A 13,763-nucleotide genomic window follows, 5' to 3' on the forward strand; every position below is an offset into this window, starting at 1 on the left:
CCAAAATTCTCCAGATTCTAGAATGGTCCCAGTGGATTGGAAGGTAGCACATTTAATTCCGGTATTCAATGCCACTCAGTTGTCGGAAAAATGCTGGAATCCATTATTCAGGAACAGGGCACTTAGAAAATCATATGATTAGGCAGAGTCATTATACTTTTATGAAAGGGAAATTGTGTTTAACAAATTTCTTAGAATTTTTTTGAGGACTGAACTAGCAAGGTAGATAAAGGGGAACCAGTGGATGTAGCATATTTGGATTTCCAAAAGACGTTCAATAAGGTGCCACATAAAAGGTTGTTGGGTTGGGGTAATATATTAGCATGGATAGAGGATTGTTTTCTGTCCGTTTACCAGAATAGGGATAAACAGGTCATTTTCAGGTTGGCAGGCTGTAACTAGTGGGCTGCCGCAAGGATCAATGCTGGGGTCTCAGCTATTTACAATCTATATTAATGACTTGGATGAAGGGACTGAGTGCAATGTATCCAAGTTTGCTGACGATATAAAGCTAGGTGGGAAAGTAAATTGTGAGGAGGACACAAAGCCTGCAAAGGGATATAGACAGGTTAAGTTAAGTGGCAGATGGAGTATAATGTGGGGAAATATGATTTTATTCACATTTTTAAATATTTTTTAAATGTTGAGAAACTATTAAATGTTGATGCTCAGAGATTTAGGTGTCCTCATACAGGAAACACAAGAGGTAACATGCAGGTACAGCAAGCATTTAGGAAGGCAAATGGCATGTTGGTCAAGGTTTGCATGTTTGCAAGGGGGTTGGAGTAGAAGAGTAAGGAAGTCTTACTACAATTGTATAGGGCTTTGGTGAGACCACGCCTGGAGTACTGCGCACAGTTTTGGTCTCCTATTCTGAGGAAGGATATATATATATATATATACATAGTGGCGGTGCAACAAAGGTTCACTGATTGACCCCTGGGATGCAAGGGTTATCCCACAAGGAGATTGAGTAGATTGGGTCTATACTCTCAAGTTTAGAAGAATACGAGGTGATCTCATTGAAATATACAAGATTCTGAGGGGGAATTGACAGGGTAGAAGCTGAGAGGTTGTTTCCCCTGGCTGTAGAGTCTCGAATTAGGGGGCATTGTCTCAGGATAAGGGGTCAGCCATTTAGACTCTGATGAGGAGAAATTTCGTCACTAGACGGTTGTGAATCTTTGGAATTCTCTGCCCCAAAGGGCTGCAAATGCTGAATTGTTGAGTATATTCAAGGCTTAGATAGATAGATTTTTGGACTCTAGGGGAATCAAGGAATATGGAGATTAGACAGGAAAGTGGAATTGAGGTCGAAAATCAGCCCTCGGCGATCTCGCGGTGGTCAGTCAATCTTTACCACCCGGCACCGCTGGGGCGGAGTGCTGGCAACATTGGTCCGGGCAGTCCTGAGCGATGCGTCAGCGGAGTGCAACAGACGTTCTGCTCCGGCAGTGCAGGGTAAGTTGTCTGGGACTCGGGACTCTTCGGGTCCCCAGTTCTGTGCACGTGCGCTCTTCCATCGATCTCTCTGGCAGAGGATTAGATCTCTCTCGGGTGGGGGGGGATTAGATCTCTGGGAGGGGGAGGACTAGATCTCTGGGGGGGGGGATTAGATTGCTGAGGGGGGACGACTATATCTCCTGGGGGTGGGGGGGGGGTGGGGAGAGAAATAGATTGCTGGGAGGGAGGAAAATTGTAGTTTACATACCGCTGACATACCATCGGCATAAAACCACATTTTTTTCAGACGGTGTGCAGCTCCGGTGGTATGTTGCCGGTATGCTACCAATGTTGGACTTTCAGGCGGTCTGTGGGCGGACGGTATGCATACTGCCAGGCGGTATGTCACTGATGAATTTCCCGCCGGGCGGTATGCGGCAGTATGTCCACCAATTTCGGCCCCTGTTCTTATTGAATGGCGGAGCAGGCTCGAGGGGCCAATATGGCCTTCTGCTGCTCCTGATTCTTATGTTCTTAATAGCTTACCGAAACTTGCTGTGTCGGCTCATATGAAACACAGGCCTTGTGGCCATGGAATCGCACACTAACAAGAAGTCGATCCTTTCAGTTGAGGAGGGCTGAGGTGAAAACTGCCAGAAAATGAAGGATGACTTTGCAGCCTAAACCAATCCTGTCCTCACCCAGTGTTCGCAAAGGAGCACTTCCAGAAATTTGGCAGCAATCCCATTGGGAGCTCAGATCAATCCCCCCGCTCTCCCTGCCACCTTAACTGAGGGACTCTGAGGCATATTATAGCATCCCTATACTGCCTTGTATGAGATTGGCTCACTCTGCAAGGAACCATCAGGAGGAATGGACTTGATACTGTCTATCTCAGGCCATATTGATGTTCTGCAGAGATGACAACATAGCGCGGTACAATTTATCTGGGCCACAGCAAATGCGTCGTGTGATCAGTCACAGAATTTTTTTTTACTGCATTCATTACCTGTGAACCTACCAAAAAAGTATCAAATTAGCATCCACCATAATGATTGTAAATAAATGTATAGTTTGCAAACAAAATTAACATTATATCACTACTTTTTTTTCTCTCCAGATTTGAGGGGAGTAAACATCCTTATACTTGTACTGCTGTTGGTGACATGATGGCTCTTAATACTGTTGCATTTGTAGTATAAACCACGAACTGCAGTCATGATATGGTCATTGTATTCTTTTGAGGTAGCCATGCTACATCCATCATAAAATTTATATTACATCAGGGCAAATATATCTTTCTAATTTGCTTTTGCATATTCTTTTTCAGCAATCATTGGTGATTTTCTGGAGTTGTTAACAACATTTCCCTTTTCTTGGAGAATGATGTAGCATAGAAGGAAGCCATTCGGCCCATCGTGCCTGTGCCGGCTCTTTGAAAGAGCTGTCGAATTAGTCCCATTTTCCCTTGGCCCTGCAGTTTTTTCCCCTTCAAATATTTATCCAATTCCCTTTTGAAAGTTAGTTTTTAATCTGCTTCTACCACCTTTCAGGGAATGCGTTCCAGAACATCATAACTCGCTGCGTAAAAAAACTTCTCTCATGTCATCTCTGCTTCTTTTGCCGATTACCTTAAATTTATGCCCTCTGCCACTGGAAACAGTTACTGTTTATTTACTTTCTAAAATCCCTTCATGATTTTGAGCAGCTTTTCTAGTTTCTCCAAGTAACTGAAGTCCCACATCCCTGTACCATTCTCGTAAATCTCCTCTGCGCCCTCTCTTAGGCCTTGACATTCTTCCTAAAGTGTGGTGCCCAGAATTGAACACACTACTCTAGCTGGGGCCCAACCAGTGATTTATAACAGTTTAGCATAAATTTCTTGCTTTCGTACTCTATGCCTGTTTATAAAGCCAAGGATCCCCGTATGCTTTTTTAACAGCCTTTTCATCCTGTCTTGCCACCTTCAAAGATTTCTGTACATATGTCCCCACGTGTCTGTTTCTGTACCCCCTTTAAAATTCTCACATTTAGTTTATATTGCCTCTCCTCATTCTTTCTACCAGAATATATCAGTAAACACTTTTCTGCATTAAATTGCATCTGGCATGTGTCTGCCCATTTCACCAGTCTGTCTATGTCCTCCTGAAATGTGTCACTATCTTCCTCACTGTTTACTACATTTCTGAGTTTCGTGTCACATGCATAGTTTGAAATTATGCCCTGTATACCCAAGTCCAGATCATTAATATATATCCAAAAGAGCAGTAGTTCTAATACCAACCCCTGGGGGACTCCACTGTATATTTCCCTCCAGTCTGGGAAAAACAATCGTTATTCACTACTTTTTGCTTTTTGTCTCTTAGCCAATTTTGTATCCACACTGTCACGGCCCCTTTAAACACATGCCATTTAATTTTGGTGAAATTAGTTCTGAAAGGTGGCACATTAGGTGCCCTTGGATGATGTGATGCTGATATACACTACAGGAGTGGCTGCAGAGTTTTGACTTCCTGTGGATAAAAAAACATTGGTATGATCAGTATCCCAAATTACATTTGCCATCTGGCTCTAACTGTTTAGTACTTATGGCCAGGCAATATGTTGTGTGTAGCTGAAGGGACGGATTTTCGGCTTTCGGGGTTTTTCGATGAAAACTGTAGTGATGCGTGAAACTTATCGTTTTCGCTGCGCTACCGTTTTTAGCCCGAACTTTCGGCCTTTACGTCTGCGCTTTTCGGCTAATTTTAGCCCGGAGTGCTGCGAGAGAGGCCTTGGGCGGGGGGAAAAAAGAAAAAAACATTCCAAAAACATTTACAAGACCCTTAACTATCTAATCGCTGAAAAAAAAGAAAAACTTTAACTTAGCCTTTTTTGCAGATTTTCATATTTACCGCTGCTGGCAGGGCTGCACCGACAGGTTTGACCTGTCGCTATTCTGAGTGTGGTGTACAGGTCGGGAGAGTGCCGAAAGTCGGTTGCAAACGCAATCCGCGTTGTTGCATGTCGGGGCACCTCTCCCCGGAGGTACTTGGAAGCGTCGCCGTAAACTAGTACCCGAGGATCAAATTGTGGCGAAAACCCGGTCGCAAACCTGCCGAAAATCCGGCCAATGTCTGTTCTGTGGTGGATAACCTGGCAATCAGCTGTCTGCTGTATTACCTAACTCCAGACCGGTAGGAGTTTTCCTTACCAAGTTTATCATGACATTGTGTTAGTCTTGGTTCGGTGGTAACACTTTTGCCTCGTGAGTCAGCAGGTCATGGATTCAAAATCCACCCCAGAGACTTCAACACACAATCTAGGCTGATACTTCAGTGCGGTCCTGAGAGAGTTCAGCACCATCAAAGGTACTCACTTTCGAATCAGACATTAAACTGAGGCCCTATCTGCCCTCCTCAGTTGGACGCAAAAGATTCCATGGCACTATTCAGAGAAGCACTGGGGAATTCTCCCTGTGTCATAGCCAATTTTCATCACTCAGCCAACATCATTAAATCAAATTATCTGGATTGTTGGTATCATTGCTGTGTGCAGATTTGCTGCCATATTTCCCTCAACCACACCGTCCTTGCAAACTACCACCCCTTCTCCAACCTCCCATTCTCCTCAAGTCTTTGAACGTGTTGCCCCCCAAATCCGTGCCCATCTTTTGTGCAATCCATATTTGAATCCCTCCAATCCGGTTTCCGCACCTGCCACACATCCTTTGTGACTGTGACAAAGGCAAACTATTGCTCCTCGTCCTTCTTGACTTGTCTGTACCCTTTGACACGGTTGATCACTCTATATTCCAACTGGGTGAGACTGCACTCGTCTGGTTCCATTCTTATCTATCTAATCATAGCCAGGGAATCACCTGCAATGGCTTCTCTTCCTGCCCTCGCATTGTTGCCTCTGGTGTCCCCAAAGTATCGATATCCTTGACCCCCCAATTTCTCATCTACCTGTTGCCCCTTGGCGACATCATCCGAAAACACAGCATCAGTTTCCACATGGACGCTGATGACACCTAGCTATAACCTCACTACCACTTCTCTCAAACCCTCCACAGTCTCTAAATTGTCAGACTGCTTGCCCGCCATTTAGTTCTGGATGAGCAGAAATTTTCGTCAGTTGAATATTGGGAAGACCAAAGCCATTGTTTTCGGCCCCCACCCCAAATTCTGTTCCCTAGCCACTGACTCTATCCCTCTCCCTAACTTCTGTCTGAAGCTGTTCACAATCTTGCTGTCATATTTGATCCTGAAATGAGCTTTCGACCACATATCCACAGCACAACTAAGTCTGCCTATTTCCACCTCCTTAGCATCGCCTGTCTCTGTCCTTGCTTCCGCTCATCCGCTGCTGAAGCGCTCATCCATGCCTTTGTTACCTCTAGACTTGATTATTCCAACGCACTCCTAGCTGGCCTCCCACATTCTACCCTACATAAACTAGAGGTGATCCAAAACTCGGCTGCCTGTATACTTACTTGCACCAAGTCCCGCTCACCCTTCATCCCTGTGCTTGCTAACCTGCCTTGGTTCCCGGTTAAACTGCCTCGATTTTAAAATTCTCATCCTTACGTTCAGATCCCTCCATGGCCTCGCCCCTCCCTATCTCTGTAATTTCCTCCAGCCGTACAAACCCTGAAATGTCTGCGCTCCTCTAATTCTGCCCTCTTGAGCATCCCTGATTTTAATTGCTCAACCATTGATGGCCATGTCCTCTGTCACCTAAGCTCTGGAATTCCCTGCCTAAACCTCACCACCTCTCTACCTCTCTACCTCTCTTTCCTCCTGTAAGATGCTCCTTAAAACCTACCTCTTTGACCAAATTTTTGGTCACCTACCCTGATTTCTCCTTATGTGGCTCAGTGTCAAACTTTTTATCTCATAATACTCCGTGTGAAGTGCCTTGGGACATGTCGCTACGTTAAAGATGCTATATAAATACAAGTTGTTATTACATTACAAGATGACTACATTTCATTAGCTGTGAAGTGCTTTGAAAGATCATGACATCATGAAAGACACGATATAAATACAAGTTCATTGTTGCATACATCCATTATAGCCATTTATGCAGTTAGATAAGAAGGATATGTATAGATAAGGTACCAACGCAGTACAAATGAGGAATGCTTACTGGAAGTATGGCAACATAACTAGTAAATATGAAAGAAAGACTTGCATTTATTTTGCGCCTTTCACAACCTACGGACGTCCCAAAGTGCTTTACAGCCAATGAAGTACATTTGAAATGTTGTAATGTAGGAAATGTGACAGCTAATTTGCGCACAGCAAACGCCCGCAAAAAGCAATGTGATAATGACCAGATAATCTGTTTTTTGGTCATGTTGATTGAGGAATAAATATTGGATTAGACATCATGGAGAACTCCCCTGCTCTTCATCAAAATAGTGCCATGGGATCTATTGCATCCACCCAAGAGGGCATACGGGTCTCTGTTTAACATCTCATCTGAAAGATGGCACTTCCAACAGTACAGACTCCCTCAGTACTGTACTGAAGTGTCAGCCTAGATTTCTGTGCTCCAGTTTCTGGAGTTTCAAGAGTGCTATCAACTGAGCCATAGCAGACACTGTGGTACAAGACTGCTTCTTGACTCTCAATTCGTTATGGCCCTCACCAAGAGAACTGTCATCACAAGTTAACCATAATATAGAACATCTGTGGATAGAAATTATCGCATGATTAAATTTAAGATCATCTGATAATCAGTGCCAATGAGGACCAGGACAGAGATATATAATTTCAGGAAGGCAAATTTCAGTGGAATAAGCAATTAAATGGGGCATATTGCTAAGTTGAGGGAAAAATTTAAACCTTTTGTAATAAATTGGCAACCTGTATGTAGCCAAGAATATTAAGTGTAAGATGGGCAAGTAGTCCCAAACATGGCTGAATAGAACAATTAAAATTAAAATAAAGAAAATAGCATTCTACATCCTACAAGGAAATAGGAGGTGAAATATATAGGGAAAGGGGAAGGATATTGGGTGCAAAGAGAACCCTAGAGATGAACAAAGCAAAGGATCATAATCATAGAATTTGCTACAAACACAGGAGGAAATGTGTCCCTTCATGCATGTGCTCGTACTAGCACTTCAACTGGAGCTGTATACTCTAGTCTCATTTCCCTGTTCTTTCTCCACATCCTCTTACATCTTTTCTTTTCAAATAATTAAACCAATTCCCTTTTTAAATTATGTCATAGCCTCTGCCTCAATAACCACTTGCAGTAACCATTCCATGTTCTTAATAACCTGTGTACATAAAAACTTTTATCTTCCCATTTTATTCTTTTAGTGATCATACCGAGTTTATCACAACCAGTGGAAACGATCTTGCACTACACTCTTTCTTGACTATTTTCCATTATTAAGGGTTTTAATGGAAACTACTATTGGATTCCTCCTTGATCATCTTTATTCAGTACACAAAGCCCCAATTTTTCTTGTTTTTTTTCATAAACTTTCACTCCTGGTATCATTCTAGTGAACCTTTATTGTACTGTTTCCTTGAGTCTAATGTCCTTCTTGTAATAAGTTGCTTAGACTGCACACAGAATCCAACCGTGGCCTAGCCAAAGTCTTGTACAAATTCAGCATAACAATAATAAAACATATTCTCAGTATGATAATAGTATGGGTAAAAGTGGTAAAGTAATTAAAGATGAAGGGGAAATAGAATTATTTAATATTTTCTTTAAGTTTTCATTGGGGAGAAAATACTATTGTCCAATTATCATAGTACAACCAATATTCTGTAGGATTTAGGGATCTGTGTCGAGGTAGGTATTTGATATGTTAGAGACTGAAGAGTAACAAACTTCCTGGGCTAGATGGCACTTATCTTAGGGTGCTGAAGCAGACTAGGAACACATATTTTGTGATATTGGCTATAATCATGAAAAAAGCATTGGGTGCTGGGAAGGATCCGCAGGGAGACAGACAAACATAATACCTATATTTAAAAAGGGGACAAATAGGCCACCACATCCCCATTGGCAGGTAAAATAATAAACTCATTGCAAGGAGTAGACGTGAGGCGTACTTGTAGGACAATAGGGGACTGAAATTCGGTTGCTAACGCCAGGTAATAACGTCGGCGGTATGCGTTGACTGGGCGGCAGCGGCTTCGCGCCAGCGTTAACGCCTGGTGCGAAATTCGGTTCTGTTTTTTCAAGGGCATAAAGAATTGCCGCCCCACAGACTAACGCCATGGAAATCATGACTTCTTGCCAAATTCACTTTTGCCACCTCACTTTCCGGCTGCCGACCAAGACATCACAAAAAGTTGTCGTTCACAAGGCGGGTTAGGATTCTGGTGCGGCATTTAAACGGAGTTGCAGCTGGAGCACAGAGGTCGCAGTCAGTGCAGCGTTTGGTCCTCGCACAGTACGTAGGTGTTGGCGTGCTGTGTGTGTTAACTACTCAGATTGACTAGGATTTCTCAAACATTGGTGAGCTTCAGGTCATTAACATTGTCAACTCGTGTATCGCTGTTACCACTGTAACTCAATGAGGGCAGTGATGGCACACCATGTCGTCCTGCGACGAAGACTTCAAAAATCAAAAATTCATTTATTTAACAGAAAAACCATAGTGTGTTGTAAAATAACACAACATAACACCATAATCCTCAGCAAATAATCAAACCCACTAGACCCCTTCAAATATTCCCAGCGACATCCAAGTGCAATGATTTACATGAGATCATTTTCCAACAAGGTAGCCATCTCTGGCAATTATCAAACAATTGTTTGCTGGTTCATCCAAGTGAAACTATTTGCATGAGTTCAGATTTTAACAAGGCCAGCATCTGTGGCCACCATCCCCCAGTTGTTTAGTGCTTTCCAACACCTTCCCTTCCCTTCCCCAATCCTACTGTTGCTTCTCAATGGGGGTCTCGGGGCCTGCAGCAAGGCGGTAGTCAGTTTCTCATTTTGAGCTGCCACACATGATGACCTAGCAGGACGTCCCCAACCAGCTCAAGCCCTGGAAGGCCCAGCGGCAGATTGCATCAGCTCAGCATGGGCGGCAGCAGTCTGGTGTGGATAAATTGCAGAGAGCGGCAGGTGCAAAGGCGGAATGATGTTGTCCTGAGAGAGGACATCGGGTTCCAACAGGCCCAACACACTGCTACTCCCCCGGGGCAGAGCCTCAGCATCTGGAGCAATCTGGGTGAGCACAGATTGCTGCCCTGCTTCGGCAACATTAGGTCCCCGTTGAACTAATGGGGCCCCAGACACGATGGCAGCAATCAGTGCGTCCGTGGCAATTTGCCTCTGCATTAACACAGACTGCAACTGCAGCACACCACACACCGACGCCATTACATTATGCAGGCTTCCAATAGCTTCGGCCTGGTGCTCAATGGCTACTGCAACATCAGCCATAGCCCGTGCCACCATGTCCGAGACCCCATGGTCACATTGCATCATACATCCGTTAGTCTCTACCAAAAATGGGCTCGGTGGGCTGCTGAGAGGCAGGTGCAAACATTGAGGTCTTGCAACAACCCCATAATTCAGCCTCATCATCAGAGTGCTGCTGAGCATCACTCGGGCGTGCACTTTCCCTACGAGGAACTGGCCCCCGGACCTCCCCTTCCCCCGTGGTGTTGCTGCAGGCCATTGGGTCCTGGAGCATCACACACCTCCACCTGCCCGACCACGCCTTCCTCCCGAAAGCTGCTGGTTCCGCTTTCTGAGGCCACTGTCTTCTCTGTGACGTCCATAGAGGTGTTCTCCTCCTGTGCAACATTTCCCATGGTCGAAGGCTGCCATGCAGGTTCTGGTCCGTCTGGTTGATCATCTGAAAGCACAAAGCCGGAAAAGATTGGTTACCTGCAGGGGAGGAGGGGGCCAGGACTGCGAAAAGGATTTGGAAATGCCAGTCTCATGAAAAGAGTTGAAGGATTGTGGTGTCATGGCTAAATGGTCTGCTAAATGCTGCAAAGGAACTCAACATACCATTACAGTCTCAAGGGGGTTCAGCCTCACCCACCGCCATCGCACCAAATTGAGGGCCCATCAGGGCCGAGATGCGTTCCTCCAATGCAATAATGGGCTGGGGGTCAGATTCCACTCTGCCAGGCCTCATTGGCTCCCTTCGATTGTGGGCAAGCTTGGCCTGCAAGATTAAAGAGAACGTCAGAGTTAGTGTCCTTCAATCGGTCACTCCCAAGTGCCGTACATAATTGAGTGCATGTTACTGTATAAGAGTCTTCACAGGTCAAGGAAACTTAGATTAGCTGTGTGCCCTAGATTTGCCAATGCTTGGATGAGGGGGCCAGGGCCTAACAGTAACAGTGAGGCTACCGTCTTCCACATGCATATGAAGAGTGACGATCTGTCAAGCTGAAACTTGATGGATTGCAAGTTCTGGGTTTTCATGCATGCGCATCATGTATGCGATCATAGGCCCCTGAAAATCCACGCCAATGAAACTAAGAACCGTAGGAATCTAGGAAAGAATATAGAAATGTGAAGAAATCTCAATGTTGCATTTTGTTCGTTGAATCTGCAACTAAGGAAGCAATACGAACACCTGGCATTTCATATGTTGGTGGACCTGCCACGTTCAAAGGAACCTAGGGACTTTAGTGTACAAAGCAATAGAAGAGAAGCCCCAAACCACCCTCCAGGTAAGTTTCAGAACTCATTTTGATTTGTACTACAAACTGAGTATTTCATTTTATGCATTTTCTCTTGTTACTTTTCGGTCTTGTGCTGTTTTGATTTCTTCTTCAGATATTTGTGTTCCAGTTCTGTTTCTGCCTCTCATTTTTCTAATTGCCTTTCCTTTTCTCCCCTTCATTCCTACCAGGCATGATTCTGTGGCCACCTTTTAGTACCATTTGTCTTGAAATAACCTAGATATTGAGATTATGCAGCCTATTCAGACATGTAGAACATTACATGCAAGCCCAGTCATGTAGAACATGCTACCAGGATAGCATTGTGGAAAAGGAGCCCTGGCTGATGCTGCTTTTCCCGCCCCAACAATTGTCATACACCTGCTGCTATCAGACTGAGTTTGGGTAGTTCGGTATAGACTGCGGATTGAGCCTTGGTCTGCATGGCTTTGGTATTGATATGCATTACGCCTTTGATGAGTTTATTTCTGCTATTTTTTCAGTTCTTTGTATAAGCTTGAGTATATTACTTTCTGATTGGCAAATTAGATTTGACAATACTCCCCAATGTTTTATGACATAGAATGTTTTAGGTTAAGTTCATTTTTAATTCTTTGTGAATTAGCATTTTCATACCTTTTAACACAACATTTCTGACCAGACAGCTAAATAAGTACATTCATTAACATGAATAGGTTGAGAAACATTGTTTGAAAGTGTTTTTTTGTATTGTGAATGATTTAATGTAAATAAATTCAGCAAATTGTACAAATCTGTTTAACATTCCTCAATTTATGCCATTCTTTGAGCAAACTAAAATAGATTTCAACTTTTGTTTTCAAAATGGCATTGCAGCCATCAAAAGGTTAAGGTTGGTATATTGGATCTATGATGCAGAACTGAGCAAACTATTTACTGTTATTTTTCCTCTTCCTCAGGACTACGTACTTGCAGTTGACATGTACCACTCAGTCATCCAATACCAACCAGAACAAGAGCCTCAGCTTCTAAGTGGCATAGGAAGACTACTTTTACAGGTATGAGCAATGGGAAGAAGTCATGGGTAGACTATCCTATGTCTTATCCGTTAATCTTGATCATTAAAGCACTAATTTAGTGAATTTTATAATGCACAAGTCAATCTCCTTTGACGTTGCACATGGGGAGTCAAGAACTGTACCTTCTGGAAAAGCAAATTAATGACAGTAAACCCTAAAACAGTTGAGAAAAGCTGGCAATAAAATAACATGAAGGTTAAAACATAAATGGAATAAAATGGAGAAGTTAAATTATAACTTATGTTTTGTTTGAAACTATGTGATTGCAGAAGGAAAAGCAAATGCACACAAAAAATACAAACAAAATGCATGACAACTCACTGATAATGAAAGGTTACCAATGGGCATTTCTGCCGAAGTAATGTGAATGAATTAATAAACTAATAGAGCACTTGCCACCATTGTGAATAAATTCATGCGGCAGCAGCAAATCAATAAATTAATACAGAAGCATGTAAATTTTTACGACGCCATCTGTGCTATTGTTAACCTACAAATTTGTGTTGATCCTGGTTTGTGCGCACAGCAGAGAGGAGTGAAAGTGAGCAAAGTAGCAGGAGAATGGTGGAATGTGGAGGCATGAATGATGCAATTGGGGTCTGAGGTAAAAATTTGAGATGAGCAATTTCTGGATGCCAACGTTGGGGTCAGTAGACTTAAGATTTTTGAGCCGAGTTAGAGAGCAATGTTGGGCAGCATAGTAATGGGGCTGCTTAAGCGAATGATTTTGTTTAGTTCTTTGTGGGGGAGCTTGGCAGGAGGGGAACCGAGCCAGAGGGAAAAAGGGCTGCAATTTTTAAACATATAATTGAAGCAGAGGATGAGGAGTGGTGAAGGAAAAGATAGAGATGAACGGGAAAGTAGGGGGTGGGGTAAAGAGCAGGCCAGACATGGAAAATAGAAGGCAGAGGCCTTGGTTTGATGTTCCAATATAATGGGGCCATCTCTGTCTCCCACTCGTGTCTTTCGTTCAGTTAGTATTTCATCTTTCAGTCCACACATCTCTCTCTGGTTAGGTCTTCCCCAATCTATCTCTCTCCAGTAATTTCTTCAGCCCCCACCCCACGCATTCAATCTCCCACAATCTATTCCCGCTATCTTTCTTTTATTTCTCGTGATCTGTGTCCATTTCCGGCCTATCTGTTGCCTACCTATCTTTGTCCCTGAAAATGTAGGCAAAAACAGCAGTATCTCCTCCTATCCCTTCCCTCATGTCTTTTTGTAGCAATATCCTGCCTCATTTCTTTCCAGATTTTTTTTCTTCTCCATTTCTCTTATCTTTTGCCCCTATTTCTGTGCCGCTGTCTATCTCCCTCATCCCTCATCTCTATTGTCATGTTCAGCCCCATCTCGCACACTCTCAGGACTTCTTTCTCCCCCCCCCCCCCCCCCCCCCCCCCTCCATCTATGTCCTGTTCTTCCCACCTGGCCCCATCTCTCTCTCAAGCAATGTTCACCCTCATCTCTCATTTAGGGCCTGGTCACGATAAAGAACAGGGCTGGCAGGGAGGTTTGCGTCCCTGGCAGATGAATGATGCCAGGAACACAGCTCCAATCTTTTTTAGATGGGTCAGGAATGAGACTCTGTTCTCCGCGGCAGACCAAAAGGCCAAAG

The 13,763-nt window shown here is 43.8% G+C and overlaps 2 protein-coding genes across 3 annotated transcripts in view; both read left to right on the forward strand.

Annotated features, from left to right (window-relative positions):
* The window catches only part of rps7 (ribosomal protein S7), a 439,982-nt gene that overhangs the window by 304,909 nt on the left and 121,310 nt on the right, over window positions 1-13,763 (forward strand). The window lies entirely within an intron of this gene.
* The window catches only part of trappc12 (trafficking protein particle complex subunit 12), a 110,258-nt gene that overhangs the window by 81,232 nt on the left and 15,263 nt on the right, over window positions 1-13,763 (forward strand). For both annotated transcript variants that reach the window (XM_070884942.1, XM_070884943.1), the window contains one exon: window positions 12,029-12,127. In XM_070884942.1, the coding sequence (XP_070741043.1) occupies window positions 12,029-12,127 (99 nt within the window). The remainder of the gene's footprint in view (window positions 1-12,028; window positions 12,128-13,763) is intronic.

The sequence above is a fragment of the Pristiophorus japonicus genome, chromosome 7 (assembly GCF_044704955.1).
Source record: "Pristiophorus japonicus isolate sPriJap1 chromosome 7, sPriJap1.hap1, whole genome shotgun sequence".
NCBI classification, from domain to species: Eukaryota; Metazoa; Chordata; class Chondrichthyes; family Pristiophoridae; genus Pristiophorus; species Pristiophorus japonicus.